This window comes from Drosophila takahashii, chromosome 2R, assembly GCF_030179915.1.
Source record: "Drosophila takahashii strain IR98-3 E-12201 chromosome 2R, DtakHiC1v2, whole genome shotgun sequence".
In the NCBI taxonomy this organism is placed as follows: Eukaryota; Metazoa; Arthropoda; class Insecta; order Diptera; family Drosophilidae; genus Drosophila; species Drosophila takahashii.
The window spans coordinates 27519288-27534418 of NC_091679.1; the positions used below are offsets into that span (position 1 = coordinate 27519288).

At 42.6% G+C, this 15131-nt stretch overlaps 1 protein-coding gene across 3 annotated transcripts in view; it reads left to right on the top strand.

Annotated features, from left to right (window-relative positions):
• side-VIII (sidestep VIII) overlaps nucleotides 1-14148 on the top strand; it is a 70735-nt gene extending 56587 nt beyond the window's left edge. For 2 of the 3 annotated variants that reach the window (XM_070213638.1, XM_070213639.1), the window contains 9 exons: nucleotides 157-371; nucleotides 757-838; nucleotides 1628-1787; nucleotides 2130-2266; nucleotides 3868-4323; nucleotides 4413-4678; nucleotides 8855-9001; nucleotides 11160-11516; nucleotides 13109-14148. In XM_070213638.1, the coding sequence (XP_070069739.1) occupies nucleotides 157-371; nucleotides 757-838; nucleotides 1628-1787; nucleotides 2130-2266; nucleotides 3868-4323; nucleotides 4413-4678; nucleotides 8855-9001; nucleotides 11160-11516; nucleotides 13109-13219 (1931 nt within the window). In that variant the 3' untranslated portion in view covers nucleotides 13220-14148. Of the gene's footprint in view, nucleotides 1-156; nucleotides 372-756; nucleotides 839-1627; nucleotides 1788-2129; nucleotides 2267-2577; nucleotides 2743-3867; nucleotides 4324-4412; nucleotides 4679-8854; nucleotides 9002-11159; nucleotides 11517-13108 lie in introns of all 3 variants that reach the window. The other variant, XM_070213637.1, reaches the window with a different exon arrangement.
• Nucleotides 14149-15131: the final 983 nt, after the last annotated feature.

Below are 15131 nucleotides of genomic sequence, written 5' to 3' on the forward strand. Positions count from 1 at the left end.
GACAATGCCGGCATTTTCTTTAAATAATTAAATATTTAAAGGTGAAAATGCTGGAGATTCTCGTCGATTGAACCCAAACATCAAGCTCAAGCTGGGCCAATGTTTCCCTTTAATTATGCAGATGTCTTCAATGCTCTTTGTGTCTACTCCTTGCAGTTGCACCTGTTTGCCGACCTCGCCAGCGGATCTCCTACAGCTCGGGCCGCCATGAAACTGTGAAGGTGGCCTGTGAAATTGATGCCAATCCCGCGGAGGCGAGCTACGTTTGGAAATTCAATGCAACTCAGGGCGAAACCGTTGACATACCGGCATCGCAGGTTGCCGTGGATCGGGGCCGCAGTATTGCCCATTACACGCCCATGACGGAGAATGTAAGTACTCGTACTCGAATCGCGGAAATAGACCCAATCCCATTTCCATTCCCATTCCCCTTACCGATTTCGATTTCGTCCTTTGGTCCTCCTGGAGGTCATATAAATCAGTCCGTGGCACGCCCTTGAGGGCCACCGGCACATAATTTTCCAAACGAGTTGCGGTTTTGAATTTTCAATTAAGGTTGAAAAGGTGTGTCGCCAACGGCGTCGCCATCGCCGCAGTGCATGCATAAATTAAGCCAACGAAATGCATTGTCACTCAACCCGGTTGCCTTACTCCTCCTTACTCCGCCACCATCCTTTCCATCCTCTGGGCTGGGTAAAGGGTAAACCCACACTCATTCTGATGCCCGTGTTTGCGATTTCTCCTTTGCATTCGCAGGACTACGGAACGCTGCTCTGCTGGGCAACCAACGAAATTGGCGATCAAAGTGAACCCTGCGTATACACAATAGTCCCGGCAGGTGAGTAGCAACCAGAAAGTGGGAAGTGGGCGAATCGCCTGTCAGGGGGCTATGTGGTGCCATTGCCTTGGTAGCTCGCGTGCCGGCAGCGTTGGCTTCATTTCAGGCTTTTTAGGGCATGCGGGGCTCATTCGGTGATGCAATTAATTTGCTTTATACACTATACGATTTTTGTATTAGCAATTAATTATACAAATGTTGAGCCTTGCACGTAAGCAATTATGTTAATAGTTAAGGAAAGGTTATGCTATTTATCTGAGATGCTATAGGATTTATGCAAAAAATAATTATAATATTTTGTATACTATTTTATATATATTATAACTACTCAAATTCACTAGAGATTATAATTCTCTAATAAAGCTGTCTAAAAGTGTGCTGCACATATATAGAAAATTTTTTACTGCATACTTTTTGACACGTTTTAAAGTAAAATTTAAATAATCATCTAATCGGTATCTGTAGCTCCATCAGCTAAATTTCTACCCGTGGGAAAGAGCTTGGCTGTCGGCGCTTTTTGTTTATGTTTTGTTTTGGGTTTTGAAAAGTCCCGCTGTGCTGCGATTTGTCGATGACTTTGGCACTTTGGCGCTTTGCTTTTCTGGCTGCTGGATTAGTCAAACCAGCGCTCCGAGTTAGCTTATTGATTTTGGGGCTATTCCGCGAAAATATGCGCATGCAAAAGCTGTAGACAAATGCTGGGGATTCATGCAATTTGTTGCTTGATCTGCCACCGAGCCAGGGAATAATAAATATCCGACTCTTTTCTTTCGTTCTGCCCTCGAACAGGCGAGCCGGATCCGTTGCTTAACTGCACGGTGCTCAACCAGACATCGACGGGATTCCAAATCGAATGCATCGAGGGCTTCGACGGCGGCCTGCAGCAGGACTTTATAATGGAGGTCTACATGAACGGAACGACACGCCATCCCAAAATTTCGAAATCAAAGTGAGTTCGGATTCGAAGGCTGAAGGAGGAGGAGCAGAAGCGCAAGCTGGGAAAGAGTGGAATGGACATGGAGCAATCAGAATCACACGCCGTGTGACTTCTGCATTACAACAAGCTCAACGAGCCGTGGCATCGAACAGAACGCATGGCCATGGTTACGTTTAGGTCCGCATCCACATCCACATCCATGGCTACGTCCATGTCCTTCGCCATGTGAATATCCAGCTAGCAGATGCTGCTCCTTCGGCGAAACCCATTTGCCCTGCTCTTTGCTCTGGCCCTTTTTTGCGGTTTTCCCGTTCTTGATTTGGACATTCAAATATCGATTCAACTTCGTTACAGGCGACCGTACTTTGAGGTGAGCGGCTTGGTTCCTGGGATGGGATACAATGTCTTTCTCATCGCCCACAACAGCAAGGGCCGTAGCAACGCCACCATTTTGCAGGTCTACACACTGAAGGATCCCGAGAAGCAGACGGGTGAGTTTAATCACAGGACTCCCCTGGGTCTCTTAGTATCCCAATCTCCCAGAAATGAATCCCTCCCTTAGTTCGAGTGATGCGGGCTGTCCTGCCACCCCGTTCTCAGTCTCTATGCGTTTGCAATTTCATGCATGTCCTGGCCCTTGAGTCCTTGTTCCTTGCTCCTTGCCTATAAATTAATTGGCGAGGGCTTGCATTTACAGCCCCTTCATTTGTCTTTTAATTTGCTTTAAGTTCCCCTAACATGGTTTGTTTTTCCTTTTCCTTACTTCTTGTCGCCTAATTTCAAAATGCACGCTTTCTTTTAGTTAAAATAACATTCACTAAGTCCTTCCAAGGATTTAGGCCTGCCTATCCCAAATCAAAAGCGACAGCAACCACGACCAGCGACTGCGTTTGCGACGAGGACGAGTTTCTCAACTTGGGCAGGGGCATTAGCCACGACGAGGGCAAAGACGTTGACCAGCAAGAAGGTAGCGGTGGACTATCGTTTTCTATAATTTTCTATTAATTTACCTTCGTTTGTCTAACCTGTAACACGCCTTTAATTTGTTATGTTATTGTTTTAATTTAGTTTATAATTTCAATTACTTTTCATTTGTGTATTTAGCTTTAGTTGTTATTTATATGTTTAATTTAAAATATTTATTTTACCCACGTTTTGTTGCTAACGCTTTGTTGTACCTATTAGTTTAGTTTTACATTTGTTGTGACTAATTTCCTTTTTGTTGGGTTTATAGCACCATTAATCCACTTTAACAACTTCACCCCACCAAGTCCGCACAAATAAATCCGGATGCCGAATGGTTTTATTTTCCTGTTCCCTTTTTTTATGTTGGGTCACTAAAAATGCTCGACATGCCAACGACGAGGACTGAGACCAAAATTAGCAAAAACCAGGCGTGGCCTAGGGGCGGATTACAACTGGCAGATATGCACAACACACACAAATACACGTACACATGCACCCACACACATGCAGCTCATTAAGGCGGCACTAAATTCAAGGCACGTGCGACAGGAACTGCCACCGACAACAACAATAACAGCCGAAGGACCAAGGACGAGGACTGGACCAAGAACGGAACGTAGTTAGCAGCTCATAAAACAATGCAGTCCCACATAAAGAAAGAAAGGGAGGGAGTGGGAGAGATGGTACACAGAGAAAAATAAATGGCAATATCAGAAAAAATTAAAAAAAAATGGTAATTAAATCAAGTTGTAAATATATTTGCATCTCTTATAGGAATAAATTGATTTAGTCATAAGGTACCAATAAATCGATTTATCTCCCATAAAAACTGAAAATGTATTATCAACTTAATTTCCCTTAAAATTACTTAAATATGCATAATTATTAAAAAGTTTTTAGAGCACATAAACACCCTTAAATAAAACTCATAATATTTCTTTCGGCTTCCCCATTACATCTTGAATATTAGCTATGTTTACCAAGCTTATCAATTTTATGATAGCCATTTTTCTCTGTGTACGAGCAGGAGTACGTAAATGGAGAAGCACATGCTTATCCTCCAATCTTCGGTCTCCTTCCGGTCTTCCCCCTTTTTTTACATTCCCCATTCGCCACTCTCTCGCAGACCTCTCGCTGGCCTATGCGCCCGTCATCGAGGACATCCGGCCATTCCTCGGCATTCTGGCCGGCATCGTGGGCAGCGTTTTCCTGGTGGCCCTCATCATTGTGATTGTTGTGCGTGTGCGCGGCTCTTCGGGGCGCGATCGCAATAATTACTCGCATCCGGGCGGCGGCGGCGTCGTTGGCGTGGGCGGCACCACCACGGGCAACGGCAGTGGGATGGTCGGTGGAATGGCAGGTGGCGGACTGGGCGGTCTGGGCGGCACCACGGCCAACGGCAATGGGAGTCTGGGCCTGCTGGCGAGCAACAACAATGGCAGCCTGGTCATCGGCACCCTGGGCCACAATGGCGGGCAATCAGTGCAGGATATGCACCGCATCGGCCGGGAGACGTGCCACGTGACGAGCAGCCTGGACAGCATCGACAAGAATCCGGACATCATACCGCAAGGTGGGTTGGGTGAGTTTCCACAGGTGGCTTCGATTATTACGCTCGCCGAGCTAATCCTTCATGCGCCCTGTGGTGGTTGAATCCTTTCATTTTCGCAGACGGACACGACCTGGACGACGAGTGGACGACAAAGGGTCATGGTCGCGCTTACGCCACCGCGGCGCTGGCCGAGCAGAATGCGGTGATTACCTCCGGCACCTATGATCACCTGATGCCCACGTACGCCGTGGTCGACAAGAAGACGGGCCCGCCCCCCGGCCACGGGCAGTACATCCAGTATAATACGCTCATTCCCGTTAGCAAAATGGGCGCTTATGCCAATCAACAGCAGCAGCAGCAGCTCCAGCAGCAGCCGCAACAGAAGGTGAGTTATGGACACCGTAATCCACTTCTGCCCCGGACACTAAACCTTTTACAATATGCCGGGGATGCCGGAGATGCCTTCGCCAGAGCATTAATTTACGACCCCTGCCGGTGGTCACCCCGCATTGTTTCACTTGGTAACAGATATCCACATACTTTTGGTTAAGTGGTTTTTATGGCCCTTGCCTCGGGAAATGATGATAAAATAGTTGCTGTAAATCAGACGCAAGCCCCTTAAAGAAAACTATATCAGATATTAAAATATCGGCAATGTCTCAAAAGTAATTATTTAATAGTTTAAAATGGAAACTATTTAAAACTCGCTCGACAGCCATTAAACTATGTCATTGAAGAATTTCAAAATATTGCCAACTTACAAAACGAAACTTTTCTTTGAAAAACTACTGAAGGTCGCGAGAGAAAGGAACGAAAACAACAATGGCTCCAATGGGAATGGAGAACAGCATCATCTGCAATTGTAAGAGAAGCGAAGAAACCAACATAATTTGAAAATCATTTAAGTAGAAATTTCTCTGGGCCAGCCACGCCCCTTTTTTTTGCCAAGGAGTGGGAGCCAGTAAGCGAGAACCGAGAACCGAGGGCAGCCGCAGCAGCTGCAGCAATATAAATTTTCCATTTGCGAATTTAATAAAAATAAGTTGCAGGCGGACCCAGCGCGATTCGAGACTACGGAGCAGCAAGCCACCGCTAAGGAGGCAAAGGATGTGCGCATCCTGTTTCTATACCCACTGCTCCTGCAGTTCCTTTTCCTCACCCCCCTTTCATGCAACCTCGAAATGCAATAAACGGCCAAGTGTGTGCCTCGATGGTGGAAAAGCGGAGGGGAACTGGGTGGAAAATGGCTCTTAAGGGCAGGGCCAGCAGCAGCAGACACATTACAAACAGGCGCCGCATGTGGGCGGTGTCTGGCCTAAACAAACAGACCAACAGCAGACATAAAGCAGTCAGGACCGATTCGCGAATTGTAGTAGGATATCAGCTTTAAGCCGCGCAGACAATCAAAAACTTGAATGTTCTAGTCAGTAATCCTTCAGTCCATTACTGGGAAATAGATCTAATAGTACAAAATATTTTCCAAAATATATATTACTTTGGTTATGTGATATTGCATATATCTCATATATGAGATTCATAAGTTCTTGAAAGCGTGAAATAAAAAAAAATATTTTTTGAAATTAGTTGATTAAAATTCATATAAATCCAATCCAAAGCGTAAACTATATATATTGATAATAAACAAGAATGCAATATTCAGTATTGCTACCATCAGTAACGCCAAAAACATTCCCAAACAATTTGTATCACTATGGACGGCAGTCCATGTAGTGACGAAGCGCACCAGGAGAGTGTGCGAAGGCGACTACTATATATACACGAAGAAATGAAAATCAACTGTGATGGTCCGATTATAATGAATGATACACCTATCGAAAGGTATTGCGAAAACTAACAGGATTGCATACCAAGACTCTAAGAAAATTAATTGGCTTGGGTGAGAGAGCGGTGAAAGTGAAAAAGTGAAAATTTCGAAATTTGGAGCTGTTGGGGCCGGTGGGGATAAATGCCCCCTCGAAATGTTTTAGTTGTATTCCTTTTGAAAATACCCGTCGAATGAGGGGTCATTTGTCAAAATCCGACGCTCCGTTCAAAAGTTATAGCCAAAATAAGATTTCCTTCGTCTTCCCAAAATGAAAATTTAATTCTGTTTGTCAGTTTGTCAGTATGTCAGTTTGTCAGTTTGTCAGTTTGTCAGTTTGTCAGTTTGTCAGTTTGTCAGTTTGTCAGTTTGTCCAAAACATGTTTTTTAAGTTTTGAAAACTTGATATGACGTTCATCACATCGATATGAAAAACTTTTGTTCTACCACTTTTGGAAAAACTCGCTAGTTTAGCGGGAAAACAGCTATAAATAGCTAAAATTCGGAAATCCGTAACTTATATACTACTAAAGCTACAGACTTGTGCTGCATCTCGTTTGAAAGGTATTTTTAAATGCTATAAACGCCTTCTATATGCAATTTGTGTAAATGTAATAATTAAAAAAATATGAACAAAAGACAATTTTTTAAAACTTTTTTTTTAGCTTTTTTTTATTTTTCTCAAAAACGGCTCTAACGATTTTCTTTAAAACCGTAAACTGTATAGCCCTTGAGATTCCTTAATTTTTGGTATATAACACATTACTGTAAAAAGTCACGTTTAAAAGTTATTTTTATACGAAAATAGCCACTTTTGCCAGCTCGAACAATTAACGCTCCCTGAGTATTGAATTTTGTGGGAGGGTATCCGAACTGTATTTTAGGGTCATGGAATCAGTAAATTTGCACTTAAGAGTTCCATATAGGAATCTTTTGTTCTACGACTTTTGGAAAAAGCCGCTACTTTAGCGGGAAAAAGCTAAAAATAGCTAAATTTCGTTAGTTTGTAAGTTCTACACTACTAAAGGTACAGACATGTGCTATACCTCGTTTAAAAGGTATTTTGAAATACTTCAACGCCTTTTTAACTTAAAGGCCTCTTTACAGTTCAGATGGAATGTCACATGGAATCCAATTTTTCATACAAATTTCAAAATCTGAGATGATATAGATTCCATTTTCTATTTCATTTTTCATTTCGAGTTTACACTTCAAATGGAATTTGGTCAAGATTCTAAGAAAAGCCTCATATGTTTAACATAGATTAAAACAATTTTGAATAGAAGCCCTTGTAAAATTTAACATTTGCTCGACAGTAACAGAACTTTGATCTGTTAAGGTTATTTTATTTGACTCGATTGGAATATGTGTGTGAGTACATATTCCATGAGAGGTTATATGAAATGAATGGTGTTCATTTCGTTTGTTGTCAAAGTGATTGTGGTCCCAAAAAATATCTGGAGCTCGAAAAAATAAAAACAATGCAACAAAGAGGATTCAATCGTAAACACCATGCGCACTGACTTGTTTATAGGATTCCATGCAGCCCTCCCATTCAAAAAGCGGTCCTTTTAATAGCCCATGGGTGGAAACAAGGCTTATAAGAAGAAGATGAAGAAAACCACAGATCCTGTGGATAATACAAACAGGAGATTTTCTGAAGTCAGCCAATGAACTTATGTCTTATCACTGGTGCAGCAAAATAAATATATTGTAAAATTAGAACTTGTCTTCGATTTTTTCATTGGCAGGATGATTTTATAGGCAAAGGTTCTGCCATAGCACAGACCATGGGAATATAACTTGTTTTTGATCATCTAACAATAAACCATTCGTAAACCAATATATGGATGCAGCTATGTAATATTATTTGTAAATATTAGGATTTTAAAACCGCTAGTGCGTACGATTAAAAAAAATATAGAATTAGTGAGATCCAATAATGCACTCAGAAAAGATTCAAATAAAATCTATCATCCATTGTAAAAGCAGACACAATAGTTTTAATTTGCAAATTACGTTTTTTTAAATGTTGTGAGACATTGCAACATTTTTTAGAGATATTTTAACCAAATAATAACAGGAAATGTACATTTGAATACAACAATTTTGTCAGACCAAGCCAGATTTTTAAAATTGTTTCACCGAAATAACAACAGACTATGTTAACGGGCTTGAAACATATGAAATTCCATTTGAAAAATTCCTACTGAGGTGTAAAGAGGCCTTAATTTGTTAAAATACAATAGTTTAAAAATTATGATAGACCAATTTAAATTTAAATGTATATATTAGCTCCTATGAGAGCAAATGTAAACAAACAAAAACTTCTGATATCAAATAAAAACACCTCTTAACGAGGTAAAAAACTAGTGACGACCGCACCTTCAACATACAAAAGTTCTGATATCAACATTTGTGACGAAAAATTATTACACTCGTCATTAAATAGACTTTCTAATCTTTTCTCATTCGTCACGCTGCAATAGAAAATGCCTGTAAAGGGAAAAAGGCTGGAATAGTTTGCTAGGGCGGGCCGAATAAGAAAATATTAGAAAGTCTATTTAATGACGAGTGTAATAATTTTTCGTCACAAATGTTGATATCAGAACTTTTGTATGTTGAAGGTGCGGTCGTCACTAGTTTTTTACCTCGTTAAGAGGTGTTTTTATTTGATTTACTTTACTAAAAAATTTTTTAAATTCATATATTTTATTTACTTACTTTCTTCTCCCACAGACTGAGCTCAGCTATAGCGAACTGACCGCTCCGCTGGTGGGTGCCCCGGTCAGCGTTCAGCGGATGGCCCCCTACTGCAGCGCTACCCTGGGACGGCCGGGAAGGCAGACGGAACTTAAGCGGGCGGAGCCGAACATCTACTCGCAGGTAAATGTGATGATGGACGACGAGATTCTGGCCGACTTGCAGGCGGCCACCACTTCCGGTAGGAGCTATGTGGCAGGGGCCGTGGTGGACAATGTGGGCGGAGCCGCAAATCTCTATGTTCAAGGATACGCCACAAGGGTTTAGAATTGAAGCCGAAAGCTTGTTATGATTTTGTTGTTACTTTAGTTATTTATTTGTTGCTAAAAATAAACATAATTTATTTCACTCATTATCTGTATGATTTGAGTATTCAAATTACACCCTTAGAACCAAAGAAAATAGATAGGTAGACAAATGCTTTTGAACCACAAAAATTAATTATCATCCTGTCACAATGAGGAGCTGGCCAAATCAATAAACCGGCATTCAAAGCTTGCAGCCAATAAGAAAAAATATGCAGTCCTTGCATGGAAAACATTTATCTTCCATCGAAAACCAATTCTGGATATTACACATACGCACCGTAGCCCAAACAAATGGAGCTGCAAGCAAATAAAGTGCTGAAAACTCCGTTTACACAAATCGGGTTTAAGGAGACGTAGACCAATCCGACAGATATGAAATAATGACCAGAGAATACCCTCGCTGAAAGCAAGTGAAGTATTTGATGGAATTTGCCCAGGAAATTCAGTAGAGGAGCTGAGCGCAGATTTGCAAAGAATCTGACTGGGGAAGGTATAAACTTGATAGCCATGGAAGCGGAGAAGAGCACTTTCGCATTTGTCTGGTCATGGCAGACAAGTTATGTTCCGATTTTCTGGAACATTCCCATCGGGACTTTGTCCTAGGCGAGACTTCTTCTCTTTGTTTACCCAACTGGCTTTCATTCCTCTTAATAATTGAATAGACTTGAGTTATGGCCAAGTGTAGGTGAATCGATATAGATTCAGGCCGGACAGGTAGCAAATGCACTTAAACAGCACTCGTGTTAGAAAACTAGGTTGTTGGGAAAACAAGGGAAGCAACAACAATTAATGCAACCACATGGGCACAGTTCTGGCAACCAATTTACCTAATAACATTGTTTGGCTTTATTGTCATACATCCAAAGAAGAATTACACGACATTTAGTTGGCACTCGACTTCCTTTTCTCTGTAAATGACTTTCGAAATCACTTTGTTTTTATTTTGTACTAGGAAGATTGAAAATAGATCAACTAAAATTTATTAATTATGTTATTAAGTAGGCAAAGCAAAAAAGTTTTATCAAAACGTATAAAACTTTAAAAACAACGTGCTAAAAATGAACGCCCTTAATGTAGTCTCAAGTTGCCAGCCCATCAATTTTAATTTACATAGCGCTAAAAATTTATTTCATTAAAATCTCGTTGTGCCCATTAAGAAAACAACGTCAATATGCCTCGCCCAGGCACACACGTTAATTACGGAAATAAGCAGATAACCATGGTGCGTGTACACATTTCCCACCAAGCCAGCTCGCATATTCTCGGCCCACCGATGAGCCAATTATTGTAGTAGCTCACCACATAGCCAGCCTCTTGTATGCCATGGCAACCATGTTGGCTAAATAAACGCCTGCCGCGTTGTTAACTATCAGTTACAACGCCACACAGTGCAGACGGAGGCGGTGGAACCGCAGAGTCCGCGATGGCTGCAATATGCGTGGGAAACCACACTTACATATTAACATACAGGCCACTGGCACACTCCTCAGATTTACAATAACACGGAAGTACACAGCGGAAAATCAACCATATTATATTTCAAAGCTAAATCAGTTTTTCTGTGAACAATTTTTCGAATAAAGCAGTTTTTGTATAATGTGATGGCTTAATTGAAAATGAATTTAAAAACCCATTTGAATTCGGACTATATTTCGATTGATGTATCGGTTACACTATTTATCTTCCTTAACTAATAATCAAATGGAACGATTTAATTGGCGCCCAACGTGGGGCTACTAGTAATTAATGGCCGCCCAAAGTGGGGCCAAAATACATAGACATAAAGTTCCGCGGTGTATATACCTCCCATGTTTAGATGCAACATTATCATTTACCTTGCCCATCGATCAATTACTTTTGTTTCAACCCTCTAACTGGCCATTTGAAACTCGTGACTAACTCGCAGCATATAAATCATCACATGACTAAAACCTCATTACCTACTCCTCTGCTCCTCTACCAAACCACCGCAGATCGATCTGGCACATCATCCCATGCCCATGTACTCGACGAGCCCGATGTTTGGCACGAACAGCACCATCACCGGAGTCACCATGTCGCATCCATCACAATTGGCCACCTTCTCGCCGACGCCGCCGCCGCCCATCTTCACCCACAGCATGGTGACCACCGGCGATGGCCTCCTGCAGCCGGTGACGTGCATGGGCCTGGTGGCAACTTCTTCGGCAGCGGCATCGGTTCCCGGCTCGGTTCCACTGCCCCCGCAGCAGCAACATCAGCAGCAGCATCAGCAGCAGCAGCTGACAGCGGCCAATGGCGGAAACGGAAGCATCGTCGGCATGGGCATGAGCCTTTATGGCAGCGATGTGGTAAGTGTCAGTTTGATGTACTTCCCAAATTCCTGGACGCTCCTGCTGCGCCTTGTTGATAGCGAGCCGGTCGTCAAGGCAACTCGCCTAATGTCCAAAACGTTGAAAGCATCAATATGCAAAGTGGATTTTCGGGGGGCAAGGATTTTTGGCAGCTCCTCTGGCAAAAGGCGAAAAGGGAAGGGGGAAGGGGAGCGGCAGCAGGAAACATTTATCTTGACCCCCCGTCCACCCGCATTTCGGGGGCATCTTTTGTGCCCAATTTTGCTTTCGTTTTTCCCTTATAAATGGTAGCCGCTGGGGCGGAAAATGGGTTTTTGCGGTTGGGCTGATAACTGCTCAAGTGATTGCCGCCAGCGAAAGGGTATTCAAATGCTGAAAATTAAGAGCGGAAGCTGCTCGAGCTCAGATATTTAACGCCGATTGAGAGAAAGTGCCTAAATAACTCCGTTTTGGATTCGAAAAGCTGACTTTTTTCCCGTTTCCCATCACAGTTTCCCCTACATTACGCTCCTTTCAATCGATTAGCCGCCCCCAGTGCGTCATCGATCAACAGATGACGCAAAGTCGAACCCATCCTAGTGACAGTGCAATTTTCTGGTAATCCATAACCTTTGATCCCTCTACAGACAACTTTAAACTCAGCTGAAGAGAGAGTGAGGGAATTTCGCCGGCATTTTCAATGGGTTCAAAGCGGTAAATGACCTCTGAATGTGCTGCAGGATAATAAAAAAACCCGCTGCTGGCTGTCCTGCTCTCTCCGCCTGTGCCTGCCATTCATTGTCTCTGTCAGCTGCTTTATAAATACGCCATTATGTATACTCCCGACGCAGCGCAGTGCGTTCGTCCTGCTCCTGCTCCTTCTCGTCCTTCTTCTCCTGGTGGACCGGGCCAACAGGCTTCTCGGCCATTGCATTGTCCCCGCTGATGTTCGTTCCACAAAAAGAATTACGTTTTTACAACAATTTCATGCCAAAAGGACACTGCGGTGTGGCAACTTTTGACTCTAATGATTGCAATTATTATGACCCAAATAAGAAGAAGAGCAGCTCGGGCAGAAAACCAGAAAAAAGAAAGCCAGAAGAACAACATCATCATCAACAGCAGCTTCAGCAGCAGCGGCGACTGAATTCCAAATGTTTTATTCCTCTCCTCCCTTTTTTGCCATTTTTTGTGCTTTGCCTTTTCTTGAGCTGCTCCTTTTCGTTTGTCACTGATGCGGTCCTTGTTTTTCCCGCCCGGCTCCCAAAGGCGGCCCAAACTGACACTGTGGGTCGTGTTGGCCCGAGGGAGTTGGCCAAAACACAGCAAATGGCTGGGAGACTTGTTGGTTTCGTACTTTTGTTTTTGTCTTGCTTCTGAAGCCAAATATTACGCATACGCAGTGTTTTTGCTGGTACAAATTTTCTGGCCAGGGTGGCGGGAAACTTGAATTTGTAATAGCTGCGAGTACTCAAATAATGTGCGGCTCATTAATTTTAAAGCAGCGCTATTTAGTGAGCTGTCTGTGGGTATTCCCCAAGCTAAATAAGGTTCTTTATTGTGGTAAATTGTCTCATCTCGTCCCCATTCTCTTTTCGATCCCTTTCCAGGGAAAGCCACAGCTGCTAAAGACCGTGCCAGAAGAGGTGCATCATCAGTTGAACGGCGAGGATGTCCTGATTGCCCAGGATCGCAGTCTCGGATCCGGAACTCGCTTCTGACGCTAAGCTCTAGGCCACGAGGAACAACTAATCTAGAGTCAGAGTCAAAATGGGAAATGCAAATCAAAAGAGAGAACTATGGAAACCTATGGAAAAATCGGGGATAAATTGGTAAACAAATTGACTATAAGTTGTATGTGATGAGCCAGAAAACAGAAATGAATGGAGTTCATTTTAGAGCAGAGGAAGAGCTACCTTTGCTGGCGCTCTTTTAAGGAAGCCTAGAACATTATACGAGGATACCAAATCGATGGCAAACCGTGTAAAAAGATAACAATAAACTGTGCATGTAAATGGTTCAAGGCGAATGTGAAGCTGAGCATAGAAATCCATTAGGCCTAAGAAGACATGTAAATTACGGAATACAATTAACACTTATAGCTATTAACTATACCTAACATTAAATCGAAAAAACACTGAATTGTTAATATATTTTTAAAAAACAGCTTTAAGCGCCAAAAGAGAATTATAAACTTTTAGCTAAGTAAACGAATTCATAATTGTTGTTGACTTTAGTTCGAGTAACCTAGCTCCCATTACCATTTAGCTTGTAACTTAGGCGTAACTAAGGCATTTACAACATCTAAATCAAATTCATCTAGCTGTAAGCTCCAACTTAGCATAGTTCAAATTGTAATAAAGAAGATCATAAAGAATTTAAAGAAACACTAACATTAAGGTAACTACATAATGATGGATTAATAAACGACTCAAATTAGCAAAGCCAGTTTGCATTTTATACGTAAAGAACTACGAAAAAGAAAATCCGAAGATGTTTGCCGATCAAGCACGAAAATCCCTGGGAAAGTAAATTCTAGTATAAGGAAAATGCATAAAATTAATAAAAATAAAAGGCTAAGCAACTGCATGTAAAATATTTATCTGAGTATTAGGCTAAAGTTAATAAATTAAATTTAATAAAATGTACGAAAACCAGGATGACAATGTGAATTGATTGCAATGGGCGGTGGGTAGTTGGGAAATGCGTGTCCTGCTGGCAGGCTGCCCTGAGGGATCACTGACCCCGGCACCACTCGATTTCACCTTTTCGGGCACTAACTGGAGCAAACATCAGCTGGCCCACCGACAAGTCAAATGTTGCAGCAAACTGATGTTTACAAACACAGGGGCGTGGCAGCTGGCGCGGCGTGTCCTGTGTGTTCGGGACTGCCTTGTAGCAAACGGTAAATATTGACGGGCCGCGTGAGCAAACAAAGGGAAGAGCGGAAGTCAAGCTGAGCGACACAACCGCAGAGGCACAATAACAAAAACAGGCGACAATCTGCATTGAGTTCAGCGACAACAGGAGCAACATCAACTAACTGAAGCAGCAACATGGCCGATACAGCGCTCAAAAATTGTCGGGCCATGTAAATTTTGTATGCGAAAGCACTTAACACCGTTTTCGCTTAAGCAATGCAAACATCGGGGAAGTAGTAGACCCCAGGGAACTGAGTTAGATAGTCACGATAGTCACCGGCATTTATGAGCTGGGCCTACATGGAAAGCAAATTATGCAAATTTTGACCGCATCGCTGGCGCCGTCGATGACTTGTAAATTTTCGGGCTTTCATGTTCCCAGTTCCCGGTTGCTCCGGACTACCTGTTTAGATTTCCAGATACGCCATACCATGGGCTATTGCAAAGGCACACAAACACACAACGCAACCATATGTACAGTTCAAATATTTGAACCTTAAGACGCAGGAGCAGGCCCGAGATTGGAGTGGACCACATGTCAAGCCGCAAAACCACAGAGGAGCTGCTGCTGGCCGCAAACGTTGCCATTAACCCACCCGATTGAAATCAATTAATCAAAATACACCACATAAATTATAAATTAAACGCCGGTTTATGCTCATTTCAAAGCTGCGACTGCCGCCAAGTCATTTCGGATCCTCCCCCCAATCGA